At 35.8% G+C, this 25,942-nt stretch overlaps 1 protein-coding gene across 1 annotated transcript; it reads right to left on the reverse strand.

Annotated features, from left to right (window-relative positions):
- Window positions 1–16,413: 16,413 nt before the first annotated feature.
- LOC121996728 lies at window positions 16,414–24,160 on the reverse strand. Its single transcript, XM_042550802.1, has 3 exons — window positions 23,514–24,160; window positions 16,803–16,975; window positions 16,414–16,722 (listed from the first exon to the last, which is right to left on the reverse strand). Exons 1-3 carry the CDS (start codon window positions 24,069–24,071, stop codon window positions 16,602–16,604), a joined length of 852 nt encoding a protein of 283 aa, XP_042406736.1. The 5' UTR covers window positions 24,072–24,160; the 3' UTR covers window positions 16,414–16,601.
- Window positions 24,161–25,942: the final 1,782 nt, after the last annotated feature.

Consider the following 25,942-nt stretch of genomic DNA (forward strand, 5'->3'; position numbering starts at 1 on the left):
TTGGACATGAAGTCACCATGGTTCCCTACATAAGGAGTTACATATTTTAGCTTCGTCAAACGTCACCTGTAACTGGGTGGACTATAAAGGTGATTACTGGGTATGTAACAAATTATGCGGAGGGATGTGAGTGATGTAGATGGGATCTATCCCTCCTATATGACGGGAGAGACATCAATATTCTTGATAGAGTGAGACCACTAAGTGCATGGTCATGCCCAAATGAGTCAATATGAGATATTGAGCTCATTTGATTGAGTGAGTCTACTTGGAATTCAAGATTTAGATTGATTAGAGGATGACATGGTCTATGCCTCATATTGATCAATCTAGATGTCAAAGATAGAAGGACAATGTCATATATTGTGAGGAGTCACAATTAGTAGTCACAAGGTGATGTTGGATCTCAACATTCTTGTAACTTGGGTAGTAATGATGTGTTGCTAGATACCGGTCATTACTTATGCTTCTAAATGGGTTTAAGAGCATTGCCAACGTTACAAGAACCTATAGGGTCACACACAAAGGACAATTAAATGGAGATTAGGTTCATTTGATGAACCTAAAGGATTAGGTTTATGTGATGAACCAAATTGGATTAAGAGTAATCCAAATTGTGCTAATTGAGTTGGACTTAATTTGGTTCATGTGTTAAATGAGTCTAATTTGGACTTAGACTCATTTAATTAATTTAATTCAATAAATAGAGATTCATTAAATTAAAATTGACTTGAACCAATGCTTAGATTAGATCAACCAAGGGAGAGAAGTGGTCAAGTTTGACTTGACTTAAGTAGGAAGATGAAGAGTCAAGTTTTGACTTGACTTTGACTTGACCAATGCCACATCATCAAGGCTTCTTCATTTGGTCAAGTTTGACTTGACCAAATGCCACCTCATGGGAGTTACCAAGAGTTGTGACTCTTGATATTCCATGGGGGTTATAAGCCTTGAAGTGGCCGGCAACTTAAAGATGAAATTGAGTGCATTTGTGTGCTAATTGATTTCATCTTCTTCTTCCTCTCAAGCTCTCATCTTCTTCTCCCTCTCCTCCACCTCCTTGGCTGAAACTCCTAAGGGTGCTAGCACACCTTTTAGTTGTTTTCTCCATCATTTGTTCGTGTGGATACACATAGAGGAGTATCTACTTTGATACTCTTGAGATCCGGCGAACCTTGGACGAGCGGGATACGCGAAGGGCATCGCTTCAAGGGTAAACTCTTCTCCTTCGTAGATCAAGTGTAGATCTAGGTTAGAAAACTCATACTCGAAGTTTTATGAAATTTTATTCTTCGCATGGATCCGGTGGCCGGGGGTTTCGGGGTTTCCGCAATGCAAAAAGAGGTTTTTGCGGCCCGAAAAATCCAATAATTTATTCAATTAATTTATATAGTAGAAAACATGGTGTGTGGTGTCACACACAGATGATCATGTTGTCGATTCTTTATATATTATAAATAGTTGCTCGCAACTAAGATGGAAAAGAACAAACCGTTGAAGTAGTCATAGTGTAATTAAGTATTAGTTTATCTTAACTAATAAATTACATTGATACACTCCAAGTGTATTGAGTAGGACCATTTTAGGTAAGTTCTTTTTGTACTGACTTTATAAAAGAACTAGACCTTAGTTATTACAAAAATATGTGCTCTTAATCCTAATATAATAACAAACACATATATTTAGTATTTATTTCTTTGACTTATCAATGGGTGAGATTTAACTTGATAAATCAATAAGTCCGATAAGTTGGAAAATGATATTACTTATAGTGTGTGTAGTTGATTATAGAAGGAATATGTGACCTAGTTATCTAGATTGAGAATGTCCCCAAGAGGAGCTCATAAGAATTGTCATGTTAAACCCTGCAGGTGGACTTAGTCCGACATGATAATGAAGTTGAGTGGTACTATTCTTGGAGCTAAATATAAATTAAGTGAGTTGTCAGTAACTTACTTAATTAGTGGACATTCATTATCTTAAACACAGTGAGACTAACACACTCATGATAAGAAGGAGCCCATAATGTAATTTGGGATTGGTGTGGTAGTGCGATAATAACTCTCTAGTGGAATGAGTTATTATCGATGAACTTGAGTTGTGTGTTCGGGGCGAACACGGAATACTCAAGCTCATCGGCATGCCAAAACTAATTTCTCCTCTAGGTCCCTGTCGTAGCCTCATTAAAACCTCAAGTCCATCCAAATATAAGCCCAACTTGGTGTCCAAGAAGGGGGTCGGCCCAATGCTTGGTGACCAAGCAAGGGCCGGCCACATTGTCCTCTTAAGAGGTCGGCCCCTTGCTTGGTACCCAAGCAAGAGGGGGTCGGCCACATTAATTCAAACAAGGAGGGGTGTTTTAAATTTTTAAAATCTTCTCTTTGTAGAAAACTACAAGTTTTAAAAGAGAGATTTTAAATTTAAAAACTTTCCTTATTTGAATTAGGCCACATGGTTTAATAGAAAATTTAAAAGTTTTAAAACTTTCCTTTTTTAACCATCGTCATGATTTTAAGAAAAAGGAAAAGAAGTTTTAAAATTTAAATTTTTGTAACCATGTTAAAAAAAGAAACTTTTTTAGAGAAGTTTTAAATTTTAAAACAGGGTTTTAATTTTTGAAACTTTCCTTTTTTAACTTCCGCTTTAGGGAATTAGAAGAGAGCTTGTAAAATTTTATAAAAGGATTATAAATTTTTACAATAGTTATTTTTCCTTCCTTATAGGGGCTGGCCACCCTTGCTTGGTGCCCAAGCAAGGGGCCGGCTAATGGGATTAAATCATCATCCAATCAAATTAAAACTAATCTATGATTGGTGATTGATTCAATCAAGAGGGAAGAAAAGGAAAAATAAAAAGGGAAAAGGAAAAAACATGAGAAAGATTTTAATTTTTGTAAAAAGTTTTTCCTTATTTGTCTTGGGCAAGTATTATAAAAAAAAGGGAGGGGAGGCTTCATGGGTTAATGAATTTTTTTTCTCTCTTATCTCTAGTCACCTCCTTAGGACCGGCCCCTAGCTCTTTATCATGCTAGGGCCAGCCACATATTGATTGTGGTTCCTTTAAGTGGTCGGATACAAGAAGGAGGAGAAGGAGAAGGAGAAGGAGAAGAAGAAGAAAAAGGAGGAGGAGGAAGAGGAGGCATCTAATTCTAGTCTCTTGCTTGTGCTCTCTCATAATGGTTGGATCTCTCCCCTTCCCTTTCCCTTGCTCTCTTTGATTTCTAAATTGGTGGTGGTGGCCGGATTTTAGAGGAGGAAGAAGAAAGCTCTTTGGGTGGTGTTCATCTTGGAGGATCGTCGCCCACACGACGTCCAAGACGAGGCGAGGAATATGGCAGAAGATCTTGAAGTCATTAGCATACAAAGAGAAGGTATAATTAGCAATTATTTTCCGCATCATGCTAGTTATTTTTCTTTGTATGAATTCCAAACACAAGAGGCATTAGATCTAGTTTTTTGAATTAGTTTTTCGAGTTTGTGTTTTCTTTATTTTTCAAATTTGTGATTCGATTGTTCTTTTTGGTTAACCTAGAGTTATTTAAGAAAATTAAATATTAGCTTTCCTTAAAAGACTTTGTCTAGGCGATGGTGGTTGCTCCCATATCCAAGAAGCTCATGTGCTTCGCCATGCAGTCCTGGAAGCCAATTTTGAAATTAATATTTAATGGAATTTATAACGTAGGTGGATTTGAATCAATAGTGTTAAGTTCCGCTTACGATTCAAATCTACACCATTAAGAACAGATAAGTTAAATTTGGAATCAATGATGTATGTTCTGTCTGCGATTCCTAATTTAATTTCTAAAGAACACAATAGGTATTTAAGAAAAGGAATCAATGATGATGTTATTTAAGAAAAGGTTCGACACTTGTACAAAATTTTTGTACAGTGGAACCGGTACGATTTTCCTAGGACTAACCAACAATTGGTATCAGAGCTAGGGTTTGTCTCTGTGTGTTTAGAATTCAAATAGGTTATGCACATGTCATACATAATTTAGGCAAGATAATAGTAGGATGTGCTAACTTTTTGGTTGCAGACTCCAACTATTATGGCTTATAGATGTTGTGTGTGATTGGACCCTTGGATATGTCAAGGGCATTATTTTGTGTGCATGATTGTATGTATCAAATACAGCAGGAGCTGTATTATTTTTAAAATTTTATTTTTGTTCGATCTAGAATACATGTACATTCCTTTATGGAATATAGGATTGATATATGTAAAATTCTATATTTGCCGCGGATCGTATCTTTGCGAGGCGAGGTGCTATTGGAGGACCAGAGGCGCAGCGGAATTAGAAGAAAGATGGATGCGATGTCTCGACTCGATGGCGGTGTCTTTAGATGGCAGCAACTAGGGTTGGAGCATACTGAAGACAGTGATGGAAAAGGCCATAATAGTTGGAAAATTATTTTTCAAATTTATTGTTTTTATTTACTTTGATGTTTATGTGCATGTGATTTATGCTAGCATAGGTTAAAATCCTCATTTTTAAATAACTAAGTGGGAGAGGGATTTTAATAAATTCCACGGTTTCCATTACTGGTTTGTAAGTGATGCAACAAGCTTGCGTGTTGGCTCTGAGTGCCTCCCTCCACAACGGATGGGTTTGTTGCGGATCACTAGATCAAACTTCCTTTATGGATGGTTATAGGAAATTATTTAGGAGTGTGTGATCTTCTCCAACTGAAGGGGCATAATCCTATTTAATGGACTAAGTATCAAGTAATGGTATACACTCAGACGCATTCAATAGTATCCTCCCCAACAGAGTCACTGCTATTGTTTTGCGAGACCAAAGCAATACCAACTATTAATTTGTCATAAAGTTAGGTAAAACCCCCTCTTACAAATGTTTGAATTTGTATACGTCCACACTAACGTGGCATATAAAATTCACGGTGTTTGAGGAAATTTTATTTGTCATAAAGTTAGGTTGACAATATAAAATGGGTAATACCTCCTCTTACAAACAATTGAATTTGTATATGTCCACACTAACATGGCATACAAAATTCATAGTGTTTGAGGTAATTCAAGGTTGACAAGATAATTAATGGGTAAGACCCTCCTCTTACGAATGTTAAATTTGTGTACGTCCACACTAACGTGGCATGCATAATTCCCAGTGTTTGAGGTGTTGGTGAATTTAAATAATATTGTTTGAGGAATCAATGTTATTTTAAATTCAAAGTTTTGACCAAATATTTGATCAAAGATAGACCAATTATTAATTTTATTCGTTATAAAGTAAGGTTGACGAGAGAATAAAATTAATGGATAAAATCTCCTCTTTGATTTTGTATACGCCCACACTATCGTGGCATACAAAATTCACGAGGATTTTAAGGAGTTGGTCTTGACCAAATATTTTTGTGATTCTTAGGATTTCAAATGTTAGTCAATCCCCTAGTTGTTATACTATAGAAAAGACTTAGTAGTCCCAATTATAATGATTGGAAATAGGACTTGGACATTAAGGTAGTCTGTCTTCTTAGAACTGAGAATAATATAGGTGTATTTAATTCATTAGTTGTTGAAACATGTTTAGTGGTGTTATCTACCAGTACCTGTAGTGTAGATACATATGTCACTAATTATGTCTGCAATTCATTGCAGGGTTTCAGGAATCCCGACAACTATATGAAAAGGAAAACACCGTCTACATGGGCACTACTGCAAAAGTAGCAACTGTTGTAGTAGGAGAAGTTTATCCTCTGATAGGAATAAAAGGTGGATTTTGAGAAAATTATCTTTACATACCAAGTTTAGAAAAAACTTGATTTCGATTTCTAAACTATCAAAGAATAGATATTTTGTCTATTTTGATAACAAACTTATTATCAAGAAAAATAGGGAAGTTATCTGTTCTATATGTTGGTTGACAATTTATAATACAATAACTCCCACGATACAACAAATGGAAATTAATAACATATCTTCTAACTTTAATAAGAGAAAGCAACTTTCGGAAATGAACCAATCATATTTTTGGCATCTAAGGCTAGGTTATATTAACTTGAGTAGGATTCAAAGGATAATAACCAATGAACTCTTGGGTTCATTGGTAGTGGAAATCTTTTCCAATCTGCGAATCTTACTTGAAAGGAAGAATAACCAAGAAGCTTTTAAGTTTAAGAGGTATGGAGCCAAAGATATGTTGAAATTGGTTCATTCTGATCCTATGACTATCCAGGCAAGAGGTTGTTTCGAATATTTCATCTCTTTTATAAATGACTATTCAAGATAAGAATACATTTACTTGACGCGCCACAAGTCTAAGTGTTTTGATTAGTTCAAAGAATACTAGGCTGATGTGGAGTAACGTCGAAGTAAAAGTATCAAGACACTATGGTGAAATCGTAGTAACGAGTACCTCTTAGGAGAGTTTAGGAGTCACTTATCAAAAGACGGGATTTAATCCCGACTAACTGCATCTGGTACACCCCAACAGAATGGTATAGTAGAAAGAAGGTATAAGGCTCTTATGGAATAATTAGATCAATGATAAGTTATTCAGAAAATTACCAAATTCGTTTTAAGGATATACACTAGAAACAGAAGTGAACATAGTACCTTCTAAAGTCAGACTCTCTACTCCCATAGAATTGCAGAATGGGCGTAAGCCTAGTCTGAAGCATATTCGAATTTGGGTGGTCTAGCACATGAGAGACACTGATAAGTTGGACATGAGTTCACTTGTTTGTGAGTTATCCTAGAAAAACGAAAAGAGATTTATAGTCCTTAAAATCGGAAGTTCATTGTTGGCACCAATGCTCGATTTTAGAAAAGGATTATACAATGAACCATAAGCCCATGAGTAAAAATTGTTCTTAAGGGAATTAAAGGACACGTCTAATCTAGTACCAACTGTACAAGATGAAATATCACAAGAAACTGCAACACGTATCACAAATGATACATAATTGCAAAAAGTGTCTCGTCGTACAGGGAGGGTTGTTAGGCAACCTAAAAGGTTCATGTTTTTGGGAGAGTCTTTGGACTTGATCCCTGGTGGACATGAACCTGATCCTCGGACATATGACGAAGCACTCCAAGATAAAGATGCAACATCTTTGCAAAAAGCAATAAATACAGAATTAGAATATATGTATTCTAATATAGTTTGGGAGCTTATAAAATCACCAAATGGTGTAAAAGCCATTGGGTTAAAATAAGTCTACAATAGGAAAAGAGGGATAGACAGGAAGGTAAAAACTTTCAAAGCAAGGCTTGTTGAAAAAAGGAAACTTTTTCACCGGTAGCCATGCTTAAGTCTATCCGGATTCTTTTATCTATTACTTCTCACATGGACTATGAGATTTAGCAAGTGGATGTCAAGACAGCTTTCCTTAATGGAAGTCTTGAAGAAAACATCCATATATAGCAACCAGAAGGGTTCATTACAAAGAGCAAAGAGCATCTTGTGTGTAAGCTCAATCAGTCTATGGACTGAAGTAAAGCTTCAAGGTCTTGGAACATCCGGTTTAATAAAGTAATCCAAACCTATAGATTTATTTAATAACCGAATGAGTCTTGTGTATAGCAACCAGAAGGGTTCATTGCAAAGAGCAAAGAGCATCTTGTGTGTAAGCTCAATCAGTCTATGGACTGAAGTAAAGCTTCAATGTCTTAGAACATCCGGTTTAATAAAGTAATCCAGACCTATGGATTTATTTAATAACCGAATGAGTCTTGTGTATACAAGAAGTGTGATGGAAACGTGGTGACATTTCTTATACTATACGTAGATAACATTTTTGGTAGTTGGAAACAATATCAAAGTGTTGTCAGAAGTAAGGGTATGGTTGTCCAAACAATTCTATATGAAGGACTTGGGAGAATGCATATATTCTTGGAATCAAAGTAATAAGGGATCACAAGAAAAGAATATTTTACTTATCCCAAGTTTCATATATCGAAACAATCCTTGCTCGTTTTAAGCATGCAAAATTCCAAGAAAGGTTTCTTACCTTTTCAGCATAGAGTAGCTTTATCTAAAGAGATGTCTCTGAAGATATCAAAGGAGATAGAGGAAATGAAGGCAGTTCCTTATGCTTCGGCAATCAGAAGCCTAATGTATGCTATGCACGAGATCAGAAATCTGTTTGCCGAGGGCATAGTTAACAGATATCAAAGTAACCCTGGACAAGGATATTGGACTGTAGTAAAGCATATCTTGAAGTACCTTAGAGGTACTAGAGATTATATGCTAGCTTACAAGGCAGATAATCTGGTCCCTGTGGGTTGCACAGATTTTGACTTCCAATCGGATAGGGACAATAGTAAGTCGACCTCGGGGTTTTGTGTTTACTTTAGGAGGTGAAGTCATAACTATGAAAGAGTGATAAACAAAGGTGTTTTTTCGGACTCCACCATAGAAGCTGAGTAAGTGGCAGCCTCTGAGGTTGTCATAGAAGCTGTATGGCTCAGATACTTCATGATGGACTTAGACATGTTTTCTGATTTGCCAAAAAATTATTACAATTTATTGTAATAATAGTGGTGCAGTAGTAAACTTGAAGAAACCTTAAGTCAATAAGGCAAGTAAACACAATAGAGCGCAAGTACCACCCGATATGAGAAATCGTATAAACGAGGAGAAGTTGTTGCCGCCTAGATTGCATCAAGTGATAATCTGGAAGATCCTTTCACTAAGGCCCCTAAGGCAAGAGCTTTTGATGGGCATGTTGAAGGTTTAGGAATCAGATGTATGACAGGATATATGGAAACATAGTCTTTTAGTATAAGTGGGCGATTATTAAAGTGTATACAAAAAGCTAAGATTTTGTATAAACATTTATTTAGAAATAAAGAATCACAGTGGTCAATATCTACATTTATTTGTTAAATGTAATTTGTTCAATTAATTTATATAGTATATAACATGGTGTGTGGTGTCACACACAGAAGATCATGTTGTCGGTTCTTTATAAATTATAAACAGTTGCTCGAGACTAAGATGGAAAGGAACAAACCGTTGAAGTAGTCGCAGTGTAATTAAGTATTAGTTTAACTTAACTACTAAATTACACTAATACACTCCAAGTGTATTGAGTAGGACCATTTTAGGTAAGTTCTTTTTGTACTGACTTTATAAAAGAACTAGACCTTAGTTATTATGAAAGTGTGTGCTCTTAATCCTAATATAATAATAAACACATATATTTAGTATTTATTTCTTTGACTTATCAATGGGTGAGATTTAACTCGATAAATCAATAAGCCCGATAAGTTGGGAAATGATATTACTTATAGTGTGTATTGTTGATTATAGAAGGAATCTGTGTCCTAGTTATCTAGGTTGAAAATGTCCCCAAGAGGAGCTCATAAGAATTGTCATGTTAAACCCTGCAAGTGGACTTAGTCCGACATGACAATGAAGTTAAGTGGTACTACTCTTGGAGCTAGATATTAATTAAGTGAGTTGTCAGTAACTTACTTAATTAGTGGACATTCATTATCTTAAACACAGGGAGACTAACACACTCATGATAAGAAGGAGCCTATAATGTAATTTGGGAATGGTGCGGTAGTGCGATAATAACTCTCTAGTGGAATGAGTTATTATCGATGAACTTGAGTTGTGTGTTCGGGGCGAACACGGGATACTCAAGCTCATCGGAATGCCAAAACTAATTTCTCCTCTAGGTCCCTGTCGTGGCCTCATTAAAGCCTTAAGTCCATCCAAATATAATCCCATCTTGGTGTCAAAGAAGGGGGCTGGCCCAATGCTTGGTGACCAAGCAAGGGTCGACCACATTGTCCTCTTAAGGGGTCGGCCCCTTGCTTGGTGCCTAAGCAAGAGGGGGCCGGCCACATTAATTCAAACAAGGAGGGGTGTTTTGAATTTTTAAAATCTTCTCTTTGTAGAAAACTACAAGTTTTAAAAGAGAGATTTTAAATTTAAAAACTTTCCTTATTTGAATTAGGTCACATGGTTTAATAGAAAATTTAAAAGTTTTAAAACTTTCTTTTTTAACCATCATCATGGTTTTAAGAAAAAGGAAAAGAAGTTTTAAAATTTAAAATTTTGTAACCATGTTAAAAATGAAAATTTTTTAGAGAAGTTTTAAATTTTAAAACAGGGTTTTAATTTTTGAAACTTTCCTTTTTTAACTTCCGCTTTAGGGAATTAGAAGAGAGCTTGTAAAATTTTATAAGAGGATTATAAATTTTTACAATAGTTATTTTTCCTTCCTTATAGGGGTCGACCGCCTTGCTTGGTGCCCAAGCAAGAGGTCTGCCAATATGATTAAATCATCATCCAATCAAATTAAAACTAATCTATGATTGGTGATTGATTCAAACAAGAGGAAAGAAAAGGAAAAATAAAAAAGAAAAAGGAAAAACATGAGGAAGATTTTAATTTTTGTAAAAAGTTTTTCCTTATTTGCCTTGGGCAAGTATTATAAAAGAAGGGGAGGAGAGGCTTCATGGGTTAATGAATTTTTTTTTCTCTCTTCCCTCTAGTCTCCTCCTTAGGGCCGGCCCCTAGCTCTTTATCATGCTAGGGCCGGCCACATATTGCTTGTGGTTCCTTTAAGTGGTCGGATACAAGAAGGAGGAGAAGGAGAAGGAGAAGAAGAAGAAGGAGGAGGAGGAGGAGGCATCTAATTCTAGTCTCTTGCTTGTGCTCTCTCATAATGGCCGGATCTCTCCCCTTCCCTTTCCCTTGCTCTCTTTGATTCCTAAATTGGTGGTGGTAGCCGGATTTTAGAGGAGGAAGAAGAAAGCTCTTTGGGTGGTATTCATCTTGGAAGATCGTCGCCCACACGACGTCCAAGGCAAGGTAAGGAATACGACAGAAGATCTCGAGGTCATTAGCATATAAAGAGAAGGTATAATTAGCAATTATTTTCCGCATCATGCAAGTTATTTTTCTTTGTATGAATTCCAAACACAAGAGGCATTAGATCTAGTTTTTTGAATTAGTTTTTCGAGTTTGTATTTTCTTTATTTTTCAAATTTGTGATTCGATTGTTCTTTTTGGTTAGCCTATAGTTATTTAAGGAAATTAAATATTAGCTTTCCTTAAAAGGCTTTGTCTAAGCGGTGGTGGTTGCTCCCATATCCAAGAAGGCCATGTGTCTCGCCATGCAGTCCTGGAAGTCAATTTTGGAAATTAATATTTAATGGAATTTATAACGTAGGTGGATTTGAATCAATAGTGTTAAGTTCCGCTTGCGATTCAAATCTACACCATTAAGAATAGATAAGTTAAATTTGGAATCAATGATGTTAAGTTTTGTCTGCGATTCCTAATTTAATTTCTAAAGAACACAATAGGTTATTTAAGAAAAGGTTCGACACTTGTACAAAATTTTTGTACAGTGGAACCGGTACGATTTTCCTAGGACTAACCAACAGCTTGGACCCCCTTTATATAGAGCCTTGGAAGTGCGCGTGCACGCTTCCCTAGGCTATCATGCATCTTAAAGCTTTTCCTGAAAGGACATGTCAGTAAAGTATCTCTGACATAGTACCTTAACGGGCTAAGCATATCTCTGAAGTGACAGTGGAAGCTTCCGCCGTATGATCTTCTTTCTAACCATGCAGCCTGTCAGCGGCACTGGCTCCCAAAAGGATGTCGAAGGATATCCCGCTGTGTCTGTTGCTTGGCCAAGCGTAATGGTCGCTCGACCGGAATTTTGATATCCCTACGGTGTCTGCTATCACGTCGAGCGGGATAGCCGCTCGGCTGAAAGTCCACTGTCGCGCCGAGCGGGAGAGCTGCTTGGTTGAAAGTCCACTGTCCCAGTGTCGTCTACTGTTGGGCCGAGCGGGATAGTCGCTCGGCATGAAGTTCACTGTCCACATGCTCTACGAGTAGCTCACTATCTGCGTACCTAGCTGATGTCAAGTCTGCTGTTAAGCTGAGCGGGGAGCCGCTCGGCTCGACTTCTGCACGTCTCTTGAGCATCGGTTTGATTACTCACTGTGCCCAAGACGATGGGTTGGTGCTCAACCCTCGATCAGCGCATAACTCGCCTGACCGACCAACAACATCTGTTGACCATCTTGACTTTGACCTCTACCATGGCAGCAGGGTGGGACCCTGCCTAATCACCTCATCACACATATTTGGAAAGCCCTCGATATAAGTTATCCATTGGTAGTACTTTTACGAGGAAATATTGCGACTTAGAATGAGTCCGTCGGCCCTTTTCTCTCGCCAAAACTATGCAGCATATTTCTTGCTGTCAACGTGGGTTCTTATCGTCAGAAATCATGGTTTAAAGCATGAGAAATTCATGATTTCGGAGGTTGTGGTGTGTGGTGAGTGGAAGTAGAACCCCATCTCACTTTTCAATTAGAGCAATGAGAAACATTACAAGGAAATGCTCAAGCACAGACACATAAATTCATGACCCATCATTTCATTTTTTCTAGGTCCATCATTTTATGTGTTTATCTTTGAATATTTCCTTGAGATTCTTTATCTGTGCATATCATTTTACTTTCAAGTTTTTGTTCTATTTTTGGGCATTTAGGGTCTAAAATTTTAAACTTTGGTTGATTAATTGAGTTATGTTGTGTTCTTGAATAGGTATCAAAGAAAATAGCTCCAGGATCAATAGATCGTTGTTTCAACTAGACTAAAGGTTATGGTTGAAATTTTTGAATTTAAGTTTATTTTCAGCTCTTAAATTTAAAATTTAAGTATTTGGATTGTGAAAATTGATCTACACTTGTTTGGAATTTTAAAAAATTTCAGCTTATATTTTTTTAAACATTTTAGAGTTTTTAGAGTTAGATAATTAGATTTTGGAAGTGTTGATGTATTATAATTGCAAAATATAATATTTTTAAAAAAATTATTGTGTGTAATTGTGAAGTAAAATGCAAAGTTTGAAACTTTTAGAGAAATCTTTTTTGGAATTATTGGAAAATGATAGTCATTAAATTAGGTCATTATATTTCTAAAATATTATATTAATGGTAAATTAGGTGAAATAGCAATGTTGAGGTATTTTAAAAAGATGAGATATAAACCTATTTCAAACAGGACATCTCTCCCTCCACCACCACCTTCTCTTCTGCCTCCTCCACCACCTCATGATGCTAACTCGAACGAGCATCCTAGTGACTTGGGCTAAGAAAGAATATCCTCGAGTATTATATGAATGAAAGGAAAATTGTTTAGCATTAATATTTGGAAAAAGGTCTATTTCAACCTAAGAATCATGAATTTCCATGGCGTTCTTATCTAAATGAGAAACAAATATTTCGAATTATATGGTTCAATAATCATCCTAATTGGCTACAGTACAACATTGTAAAAGTCGCGGCCTTCTATCTTTATTGCTATTTATTCAAAGCTGATTATGGTGGTCAAAATGGTGATGAGTCTTTTATTACTGAGAGATTTAAAAATTAGAGAAAGAAAGAAAATTTTCATGTACATGTTGAAAATCATAGCAACATTCACGATAGGTGGATGATAGTGGATTATGACTTAATGAATTAAAAATAGTATATTGCAACTTGTTTGGTCAATTAATTTAGTCAGGTAACTACCAATTATCGTGTTTGTTTGACAGCATCAATTGATTGTATAAGATTTCTTGTGCGTCAATTGTGGTCATGATGAATTCACAGACTCACTCAATCATGATAATTTTCTTAAACTATTAAAATTTCTTGCTGACCAAAATAAGGATATCAATAGAGTTGAACTTGATAATGCTCCCTTAAACCTCAAGTTGACATCGTCTAATATTCAATAAGATATTATCAGATTCATTGCCTATTTAACCACTAATTCTATTCTTGGAGATCTTGATAATGAATTATTTATTATATTGGTTGGTGAGGCTCATGTATCTATTAAAGAGCAAATGATAGTTGTTTTACGGTTTGTATATGAAAGGAAAAATATTATTAAAGGATTTTTAGGTATTGTACATGTAAGTGACACTACTATTGATTCTTTGTTATGCCAACATGAGTTATTTACATCGAATTTGTGGGGGAAAGGATGTGATGGAGGTAGCAATATGAGAGGAGAATTAAATAGCTTAAAAACTTAATTATGATAGAGTATAAGTCTACTTATTATGTTTATTGTTTTGCTCATCAATTGCAATTTACACGTGTAGATGTTACTGAACGCCTATGTACCTATATTTACCTCTCTCCATATTCATGGGGTCGACACTAAGGGAACTATTAAGATAACGGATTTATCTTTCTTTTGTAACGCCCCTGCCCGGGCGGGCCCCACCTGGACCGAATTGGGAACGCCACCAAAATTGCCCATCGGGTTGACGACTAGCTCCACAAACCACCGGAGGTCCTTTCAGCGTGCTTTGTCCTCACTCGCATGCACCCTGGAAAATTTCTCAAGAGGTCACTCATCCTCAGATTTCTCCAAGTCAAGCACGCTTAACTTTGGAGTTCTTAAATTTGGGCTTCTGAAAAGGAAGGTGCACCTTGGTGATATAAATAGTACCATCTAACCTTTTAAGCGATACTTAACCAGAATCTCAGAACTGGGGTATTACAATCACCCTCACTTAAAGACACAACGTCCTCGTTGTGTAAACCATCAATCACACCACAGACAAATCCCAGAATCTTCCTCGCTAGGTGGTGCCCTGGGTGATCCTGCCACAGGCGCACTCACGATCGCAAGGTCGCTCTGATACCATCTGTAAAGTCTCAGCCCGAGCAGGCTCCACCCAGACCGAACCGGGAACGCCATCAGAATTGCCCATCGGGTTGACGACTAGCTCAACAGACCACCGAAGGTCCTTTCAACGTGCTTCGTCCTCACTTGCACGTACCCTGGAAAACTTTCCAAGAGGTCACCCATCCTCAGATTTCTCCCATCCAAGCACACTTAACTTTGGAGTTCTTAAATTTGAGCTTCCGAAAAGGAAGGTGCACCTTGGTGATATGGATAGTACCATATAATCTTTTAAGTGATACTTAACCAGAATCTCAGAACCAGGGTATTACATTTTTTTTATAGATGTTACTGAAAATCACATGAAGAATTCTACATTTTTTTATGTGGTCGCATAATTGAATAATATTGTTGGAGTGTCATGCAAGCGATGAGACATACTTCGTGGGAAACAATTTGAAAAAGTTATTGAATAAATTTACAAATGTAATATCTTCATTGGATGAGGTATGAATAAAGAGAAGACATTGAAAAGAGTTGGGAGTACACGTTGGGGTCCATATTATAATACATCGTTGAGTTTGATATATTTATATCCTTTAGTTATTGATGTCATTTTAATTGTTGAAGAGGAGGAAAAAGATCACAAGCAAAGACACAAACAAATAATCTATTGAAATTAATGAGAAAATATAAATTCATATTTTAAATGTATTTAATGAAGAATATAACTGAAGTCACTAATGATTTATCACAAGTTTTACAAAGAAAAGATCAAGACATTGTAATTGTCATGATTCTTGTAAGATCAAACAAACATTAACTACTAACCATGAGAGATGATGGTTGAGATTTGTTATTTAATGAAGTTTCTTTATTTTATGTTAAATATGAGATAGTCACCTAGCACATGGAAGACATATTCGTCTTTCATAGGGGATCACGATAAAATATTAAAGGATAAATCTTCACTATTATTGCATTGAAATATTTTATAAAGTGATATATTTACAACTTTAAGAGTTGAGCCGTCACTTTAATGAGGCAAACACAAAGTTATTGTTATGGATATCTTGTCTTGATCTATCAAATTCATTATATACTTATGATAAGAGAAAATTAATTTGATTTGCTCAATTTCATCAATTCGATTTCTCTCCGATGGAGTTAATGCATTTTGAGCACTAACTTGATAACTTTATTTTTGATATGTGAAATAGCAATCAATTCTTTGAGATTGCGGGAATTAGCAAGCTTACTAAAAGGATAGTTTAATTGAAGAAACATTGACAATATCCTTTACTATTACTAGTTATGACAATAAAGAGAATTTTTCACCAATGAAATAATCAAAACCTCACTTCATAATCGGTTGAGAAATAAAATAGTAAATTATTATTTGGTACCATATATTAAGCGAGATGTATTTGATATAGTTGATAATAAAACAATTATTCAAAATTTTCAAAGCATTAAATCTCGGAAAGTGTTATTGTAAAAATATATGAAGTTAATATATGACTTTTATACTACTACATGTTAATTTTTTTTTTAAGAAAAATGATATGCTCAAAGAAAAAAAACTCAAGGAAAAGCTCAAGGATAGACACATAAAGTGATGGGACCCACAAAAAATGAAATGATAGGTCATGACTTTATGTGTCTATTCTTGAATTTTTCCTTGAATTTTTTTCCTTGAGCATATCATTACTCTTTTTTTTAATTCGCCTCCGATTGAAAATCTTAGCTACGCCCTTGCTGTAACTATTCGTTGATCCTTTTGCATTGTGCAGAGCATGAAAACATTGAAATTAATGATTGGTTACACATCCATGTTCCATCTACTTGCAAAACGTAGAACTACAAGATCAGCGAATGCAAGTAAACATGAATCTAAAGAATCATTGACTTGATCCACGATCCATTCTTATTTGTATTTACTTTTAAATTTTTGCATTGCCATCTTCTATATCCACAACAGAGGTGCAGGAGTAAATGCTCTGCCATAAGTAACTCCTACATCGTCTCCCTCTCCGTCATCTTCTTCTGTCTCCCATAAGAAACCAGCATACGCTGCGAGAACACAGCTGTTGTGCGCACGAGATTTCAAATAAATCATCAAATTGTCTGCGATGCTTATAATTCAAGTGGAAAACTTGATTTTTACCTGTCCTTGGGGGCCGTTCTAACTGCCTGTTGGAAATAGCTTGAAGCCCATTCCTTGTCATGGTGAAGCTCCCACACTATCTTTGCGTACTGTGACAGGGCTTCCCCATTCTCAGAATCCGCCAATATTGCTCGAGAGTAATATTCCTCCGCTTTTCTAAGATCCCGCTTTTCCTGCATCATGTGTTATGATTTCTGAGGCAATTATTTTAACAACCAAATTGAATTTAAACCTCATACAACAAAAAATCGATGTTTCTATTTTAAACTGAACTTAACTATTTCAGCTGCTGTTGTCTTTTGGCTTGGAACCAAATGGTGGTAGGACGTCTGGTTCATGTGTTTTTCCAATCATTATGTTTGTTTGAAATTTGGCACATACTTTAAGCGACCAAACGCATCAGTGATTCTTGGTTTACTAGTTCAGTAGATTAATCTAATCTGAGTCCCAAACATTATCTCTTGTCAACCTCAAAAGACAAGTTCCAACCTAGATTCAAATTCGATCCATTTTATGTATTACAATAAAGGTTCACCATATGGCGTTTCAGAAGATGGCACAAGGAGTGAATTTGTTATTCTCAAGGGCTTCTTCAATGTTCAAGAGCATATTAGATGAACATAACTAGTATTTTTGGAAGAAAGATATATTGAGAGAATGAGAACAATACCTGTGTATTGAGTAATGACTATTGAGATTTTTTGTGAATTCGTTTTATTTACTCAAGACTCCTTGCTAAACCAAAGCAAGAAAAGAAAACAATTGCATTGCCTGTTGTGAACCAAGAGAGGAGAAATAGACATTTATTTGTAATAAAAAGAAGGCAGTTCTCATTTGTCCAAGTCAAGTGAAAGTAAAACTCACACATTCAAATAATGCATGAAGACACTTGTAAGGTGTAAGAGATTGTAATATGTGTGAGTTTGAGTTGAACCAATGTGTCTCTCGGTTAGGTCATTTCATTTAAATTGTTCTTGAACCAATGTGTCTCTTGGTTGGATGATTTCATCTATAAATAACTATCAAAGTTAGTTAGAGATGAATCATCCAACCAAGAGGCACATGGTTCAAGAACAATTCAAATGAAATGATCCAACCGAGAGACACATTGGTTCAACACGAATTTCATCAATAACTAACTTTGACAGTTACTTAAATGAAGAGGTATCTTATGATGGTTGCATCATTTGAAAAGACACATTGATTCATGAAAAGACATCAATCTCTCTATGAATATTCAAATTTGGACAGATTTCAGTATGTTTGGCAACTCAATATTTTTGCTAGATATTGTGTTGAAAGGGTTGTTGTATCTTGGGGGTAATTTGCCAATAAAACTCATTAGCAAACTTTGAATGGTGAGGGTAAATAAAACCTTAAAGGAAAGTATTTCCATATGCCTCAACCCAAGCATTTCAATAAGCCGCAAATCCGTTCCAACTTCATAGTTTTTTGTTTTCCAGATTTTCTCTATTTCCAATTTGCTTACTCAGATATTACTCCAACCATCTATAAGGTTTTATGTCTGCAATGGAAATCGAAAAGAATGTCATCTTTTCTCAGTCCAAATGTTCAACTAGATCGATTCAACTACACCAATTTTAACCGCTGGAAAGGAAAATCATTCTTCCTGCTTGCTGTTCTCAATGTTGCATATGTTCTTGATCTAAAGTTGGAGTCATTTCTAGAACCAAAGGATGATGATTCTGGTACGGTCAAGGCTGCATGGAAGAAGCGTGAAGAAAACATGGTGATATGTCGTGGTCACATTCTCAACATTCTCTCTGATAGACTCTATGATCTCTACAACCCAATTGAATCTCCAATAGAGATATGGAATGCACTTGAATACAAAAACAAAGCCAAAAAAGAAGGTACAAACAAATTCCTTATCTTGAAGTATTTTTTTGAAAGAAATTTTTGCATAGCAGAGATGATTTAACCTTGGACGACTTGCAAAAACATTTGAGGATTGAAGGGGAGACTATGTCTCATAATCCCAAAGGCAATAGCATGAATTCTATAAAGTTAATGTTGCCGAAACAAGTAAGTTTAAAAAGAACTTCAAGGTAAATAATGACAGAAAGTTCAAGAAATTCGGAAATGGCCAGAAAATGTTTCTTGGTAAATACTTCAATTATAGCAAGAAAGGACATCACAAAAATGACTGTAAGTACAAGAAATAAATCAATGTCAATAATGCCAATGTTGTTGAAAAACAACACGAAGAAATGTGTGCAATAGTCTTAGAAATGGAAATTGGCATCATAACCAAAATCAACATGACTGCAACAAAGTCCAATGATTGGTGGCTTCATTCCGATGCTACCATTCATGTTTGCAACGACAAGAAATTATTCTCCTCATATCAAATTGAAAAGCAAGAACAAACTGTTGTCATGCGGAATTATAATGCAGCGGTGGTTGTCAAAAAAAATGGTGCAGATTGAATTTTTCTATTGGGAAGAAAATGACTTTAAGCAACGTCTAACATGTTCCTAACATTAGAAAAAATCTTATATCTGCTAGTCATATGTGTAAGAATGGGCTTAAGGTTGTACTTAAGGGTAATACATGGATTGTTTCAAAGAATGGGTCCTTCGTAGGATAAGGTTATTTATGCGAAGGCATGTATAAGCTAAGTGTTAATGGTAATAAAATTATGAATTTTGTTTATCTTGTTGACTCCTTTGATGTTTAGAATGCTCTTTTAGCGCACTTAAATTTTAGATCTTTAAAACATAAGTCTAAGCACGGTTTGATTAATTGTAAAGATACAAAATATGAGAAGTGTAAAATTTGCATGCAAGTAAAAATGACTAAGAAGCCATTTCCAAAAGCTGAACGAAACACACAAATATTAGATATCATTCATACTGATTTGTGAGTATAATGGTGTTTTGACTAGAGGAGGAAAAAGATACTTTATCACTTTCATTGACATTCTAGATATACCTATGTATATTTAATTAGAATAAAAGACGAAACATTTGAAAAGTTTAAACTTTTCAAGGCTGAAGTTGAGAATCAAAAGGATAAATAGATCAAAATGGTTCGAAGTGGTAGAGGTGGTGAATATCTTTTGAATGAGTTTGATGCCTTCTGTGAAGAGCATAGTATTATTCACCAAAAGTTAGTGTTGTTTACTTCTCAACAAAATGGTTTGGCTGAAAGAAAAAATAGGATTTATGCCGATATGATTAATTCAATGCTTCTTAATGCTAAATTGCCAAATAACTTGTGGAGAGAAGCTTTACTTATTGTCTGTCATGTTCATAGGAGATTTACTTCTATAAAAACACATGTCCTTCTGAAGTACGGAAAAGAAGAAAACCAAACTTGATGTATTTAAGGGTATGGGGTTGTTTAGTCTTTTTATAGAGTACATGATCCTAAATCATCAAAGTTAGGTGCAAGGGGAATTAAAAGTGTATTTGTAGATTATGCTGAAAATTCCAAAGCATATAGATTGTTGAACCTAGATTCTAAATGTAATTGTGGAATCAAGAGATGTTGAATTTGTCAAAAATAATTCAGTTTTGATTTTACTGATAGTTTGGAATCTAGTAATAATCAATCATGTGGTGCCTCCACTCAAAACAAAAGAAAAGAGTCTATGACATCTTTTGAACTAAAGAGAAGTCAATGTGAAAGGAAAGAAAAGAAATTAGTACCAGAATTTATTTCATCTCAAGTTTTAACCTTTTTGGTTGAAGGAGAAATAAATAGTGTACTTAATAAATTACCTTTGTTGCTTAATATAGAGGAAGATCCAAAAACATTTACCGAAGCGATGTTATCAAGGGATGCCTCCTTTTGGCGAGAGGCCATGAATGATGAAATTGATTCAATAATATCTAACCAAACTTGGATTTTAGTTGACCTCCCTTTGGGATCTAAACCGATAAGCAATAAATGGGTGTTTAGAAAAAAAGTACAATTGTGATAGATCTATATAAACTTTCAAGGCTAGATTGGTAGTGAAAGGTTTTAAACAAATATGTGGTACAGATTATTTCGAAACATATTCTCGGGTAGCTAGAGTAATAGTCATAAGAGTGTTATTTGCTATTGCTTCAATTTATAAGTTGCATGTACATCAAATGGATGTAAATACATCCTTTCTGAATGGTGATTTAAATGAAGAAATTTATATTAAACAACCTGAGGGGTCTGTATTATCAAGAAATGAAAAGAAGATTTGCAAGTTAGTCAAATCGGTTTATGGATTAAGACAAACTCCTAAACAATGGCATGAGAAGTTTGATCAGGTTATTTTATCTCATGATTTTAAACATAATAATGTTGATAAATGCATATATTCAAAATTCACAAAATGATTTTGGAGTAATTTTATGCTTATATGTTGATGACTTGCTTATCTTTGGAACAAATATGCAAGGTATAAATGATACTAAGAAGTATCTAATTTCACAATTTATGATGAAAAATCTTGGTGAGGTAGATACTATCTGAAGTATAAAAGTCATGAAAAATAATGGGGGTTAATTGTTGTGTCAATCTCATTATATTGAGAAGATGCTTTTTAAATTCAATCACTTGATATTTAAAGAAGCTAATGCACCATATGATACTAGTATTAAATTACTAGAAAATTCTGGCAGGCAGTAGCACAACTAGAACATTGCTAGTATGATTGGTAGCCTTATGTATGCTAAACACAAGTGTTAAACATTGGAATGCGATTGGGAGAATACTTGGTTATCTTAAAAGAACCATAAATCTTTTGTCTTATAGTAATTTTCCTGCGGTACTAGAAGGATACTCGGATGCTAGTTGAATAACCAATATCCATGAAAATAAATCCACAACTAGTTGGATTTTTACAATTGTTGGAGGTGCTGTTTCTTGGCCTTCTAAGAAACAAACATGCATAAACTCACTCAACTATGGAAAGTGAGTTTATAGCACTTGCTGCTGCAGACAAAGAAGCAGAATCTCTAAGAAATTTGTTATATGATATTGAGTTGTGGTTACAACCAATGTCATCTATTTCTTTATATTGCGATAGCGAAGCTACATCGTCTAGAGCTTACAACAAAGTATATAATGGAAAGTCTAAGCATATTAGTTTGAGACATGAATATGTTAAACAATTGATAACAGATGGTGTTGTCAATGTGGTCTATGTTAGGACCAATAAGAACCTAGCATATCCATTGATAAAGGGTCTTTTGAGAGACTTAGTCAAGGAAACATCTAGTGGAATGAGACTGAAACCTTTTGAAACAATCACCGGTGATAGTAACCCAACTATGTAATAGTTATACCATTATTCCATAGTTAAATGGGTAAGAACAAGTCCTTGTTATGTGATTGGTTTGACACCGAAATATTTAACTAGTCCCTTCTAGGATGTTCGATGTAAATAGCTATGCGGTTGAGGTTGAATACATACTCTTAATGAAGTTCAAGTTTCAAAATAGCTAGACATAATTTGAAACTTCACCTGTTGAACATGAGAAATGAGGTCGTTTCTAACAAGACCATGGTTTAGTCTTGTAAATGTTCATGAGTCCAAGATCGAGCATAAGGCCATAATAGTGCTAAATAATTTGAACATATTTTGAAACCTTGGATAGTTCATATGTGGTGTATTGCCGGTATTTGCTTAGAGACAAAGTCCAATGCCAAGGCACACTATCGTCTTGCAAATGCTTTGAAGTATTTCACTAATTGAATGTTAAAATCGAAAGATACCTTCTTGTATGTATGAATCTATTATAATGAAGAAATATTACAATCTAGTGGGGGATTGTAAGAGATTGTAATATATGTGTCAGTTTAAGTTGAACCAATGTGTCTCTCGGCTAGATCATTTCATTTGAATTGTTCTTGAACCAATGTGTCTCTTGGTTGGATGATTTCAACTATAACTAATTTTGACAGTTATTTAAATGAAGAGGTATCTTGTGATGGTTGCATCATTTGAAAAGACACCAATCTCTCTATAAATATTCAGATTTCTACATATTTCTGTATGTTTGGCAACTCAATATGTTTGCTAGATATTGTATTGAAAGGGTTGTTGTATCCGGGGGTAATTTGCTGATAAAACTCATTAGCAAACTTTTAGTAGTGAGGGCAAATAAAAGCTTAAAGGAAAGTATTTCCATACGCCTCAACCTAAGCATTTCGATACACCGCAAATCCATTCCACCTTCATGGTTCTTTGTTTTCCAGATTTTTCTCTTTTCCAGTTTGCTTACTTACTCAGATACAACTCCAACATAAGGTTTGTGTGCCAACACTTAATATCCATTTTCACAATTTTTTTGTAGTTTGAATTTCTGTATCAACAATCTTTCTACATGAATTCTACGAAAGCCAAAGTATGCATTCTCTTGCACATGAGCCTTCGCTATGATGGCTTATGCATTCTGTTGTGTTCCGACTGGTCTCTGGTTCTAACCTTATATAGCGTGTCTTACATATAGAAATGCAGCCTTAGCCTCAGAATCCCCCCCCCAAAAGGTAATATGTTATCTCTTATATGTATTCTTGCTCATCGTCATTCGTGTGGTTTGAGATAGTTAATCGAAACATGTTCGATAGTTTGTCTATACTACGCATTCTAGGCACAACCGTATACGACGGTGTATCATTCAATCTAGACTACGCATTCAGTCTTCCTAAAGCAATCCACAGTAACTAAGCAGTTATATAATTGATCATGGAGATTAATAATACCTGATAAAGGAACTTTGCGTAATTCCTCAGCGATTGGGGATCACTCGGATCCTCCTCAACCTTCGCCTTATATTGCATCTCAACCTCGGATCGCACGTTTTCGCCGATGAACGCATCGAGATATCCGTCGGCATTGAACAACCCCGACCCGACACGGTCGATTCCGAGCCCTCTCGCGAGGTACAGAGGCGACACGGCGCTGCTTCCCAAATCGAACGATCTGAACTCGCCCACGAACCTAAACCACTCCGCGGAAGCAGCATTGCTCTCTTCATCGCCGTATTCCTCTTCCTCCTCGATCTCTTCGGCGATCGGCTTGCGATTGAAGACGGAGAGGAATGATGCGCGATCCAAAGAAACATGGAGTTCGCAGCGGGAGGTATCATTACGCCGGAGAAGGCAGTCGGAGTCGAGGATGTTTTCGTCGGAGTGAGATCGGCGGAGGACGTCGGGGGATGCGGAGGAGAAGGGGTGGAGATCAGAGGCAAGGTGGCGGGGGGAGGAGGAAGAGGGGAACGGGGAGGCGAGGAGGGGAGTGGAGGAGCTCCGCAGCATCATCGTGATAGGAGAAGAAGGATGAACCCTCGCTGGTGAATCGAAGGGAACACCCGCGAGGTTGCTTGGAACCGGAATGGATACGAAAAGATGGATGGCGAGATTTCTTTATAAGACGAACTGCCGACTGCTGGACCATCGCTGTCAAAGGTGACCGAGGACGGGACTTTTGGGGCACCGCACGTTAAGTAACTATATTTGCACTCTTTATTTTTACTTTTTCTTCTTTTTTTTTAAAAAAAAAAATAATAAAAATAAAATTCTTATATAGTTTCTTTAAATTAGATTTTAGGATGACGATTCAATCCGCATAAATTAAGAAGTGCTCAACCATTATAATAATTTCAATTTTATGGAATTATGGCATACGTATAAACCGATTAATAATTTAATTCATTAAATTAAAATTGAATAAATTAATTTTTAAAAATTAATCATCAAACATTTCTATAAAAATAAAATAAATTGAACCAATACAAAATTAATTAATGAGATCGAAAATTAAAACAATCTATTTTTTTCATTTATATTTAATATCATATAAAACAGAAACTCGTATATCATTTAAAACTATTCTAAATTCAAAATAAACACTCATATGTATTATCTAAGTCCTCTAAAATATTTAAATACATATCACAGTTTTAAACAAAAATATTACATAATTAAACTACTATAAATTCATAAATAAAAAACTATTATAGATTTTCCTAATTATATACAATTAAGTTTTCAAATTTAAACATCTTAAAGTAATTTAATCTAGTATATATTATTATCTTTAATTTAGATCGATTTAGGGCAATGCAAGTGAGTCTATATAATTTAAATTTTCTTTCAAGGTTACACAGGGTAAAAAAACTTTAAAATGAGAGCTTTATAAATATATAAATGGGAAAAAAAATAAAGAAGGATTATAAAATAAAAAAAAACTGTCACGTTAAAGAGTTTTTTTTTTCTTTTTTTGATAAAAAGTAAATATATGGAATGAAAGAAAACATATACAAGCCGAAGAGGTGCGATCGGTCCCGGACACGTCATGTCTAGACTAATACTGGATCAGTGTCGAGTCTCGTCATACCTTGTAGGGCAAATGTATGCGCAGATACACCTCCCTACATCATTGTCAAATAAAATTAGACAACACACAATCTCACAAACACCGCTAACATACAACACATCACTGTCACTAATGCAATGTCATCGTCGTCGTCGGAAAAGCATCTGCCCATGACTGTCTCCCCTACTGTCTGCTGTACTTGATCCTCCTCCAAGCCAGCTGCCTCTATCATCGGTAGCCTCATTAGTGGCCCTCCAAGAGTAGTTGAGATAAGCACTTCCATGCCCGGGTCCTGACCCTCCACGAACTCAACCAATCCAAGAACCAAACGAAACTCCCACCATCATCCACTATGGTCGGAGCTCCGGCCATCCTCTGATCACCGCCATGGGGTACCGGCTGGTGGTAGGGATAGTCCAAATGTAGATAGACCCGACCCCGGGCCGGGTCTGGCCCGGACCCGGCCCGGGCCCGTAACCGGGTCAACGGGCCGGTTGCCCGTTGACCCGGTTCGCCGGGTCGAACCGGAACCGGCCCGGCAAGTTGCCGGGCCGGTTCCGGTTCATTGGGTGTAAAAACCGGCGGGTTGAATCAGCCGTTGGAACCACCGGTTAACCGGCGGTTCGTAGCCGTTGGGAGGGTTTTTTGGGTATTTTTTTTCAACGGTTAGGATCTTTTGACCATTTTTTGATCAATGACTATGATTTAGTGTCCGTTACTATCAAAACTCTATAAATAGAGAGCTTATTTCATCATTTTTCACACACATCTTCTCTACTCTTAATCTCATTTTCGTATTCTCTAATCTCTACAC

This window comes from Zingiber officinale, chromosome 6A (genome assembly GCF_018446385.1).
Source record: "Zingiber officinale cultivar Zhangliang chromosome 6A, Zo_v1.1, whole genome shotgun sequence".
Lineage (NCBI taxonomy): Eukaryota > Viridiplantae > Streptophyta > Magnoliopsida > Zingiberales > Zingiberaceae > Zingiber > Zingiber officinale.

Coding starts and splice junctions, on each gene's coding strand:
- LOC121996728 (XM_042550802.1), bottom strand. CDS start 24,071: ATGATGCTGCGGAGCTCCTCCACTCCCCTCCTCGCCTCCCCGTTCCCC. Junction 16,976..23,513: donor ACGCAAAGTTCCTTTATCAG/GTATTATTAATC, acceptor CACATGATGCAG/GAAAAGCGGGATCTTAGAAA. Junction 16,723..16,802: donor AGAACGGCCCCCAAGGACAG/GTAAAAATCAAG, acceptor TGCGCACAACAG/CTGTGTTCTCGCAGCGTATG.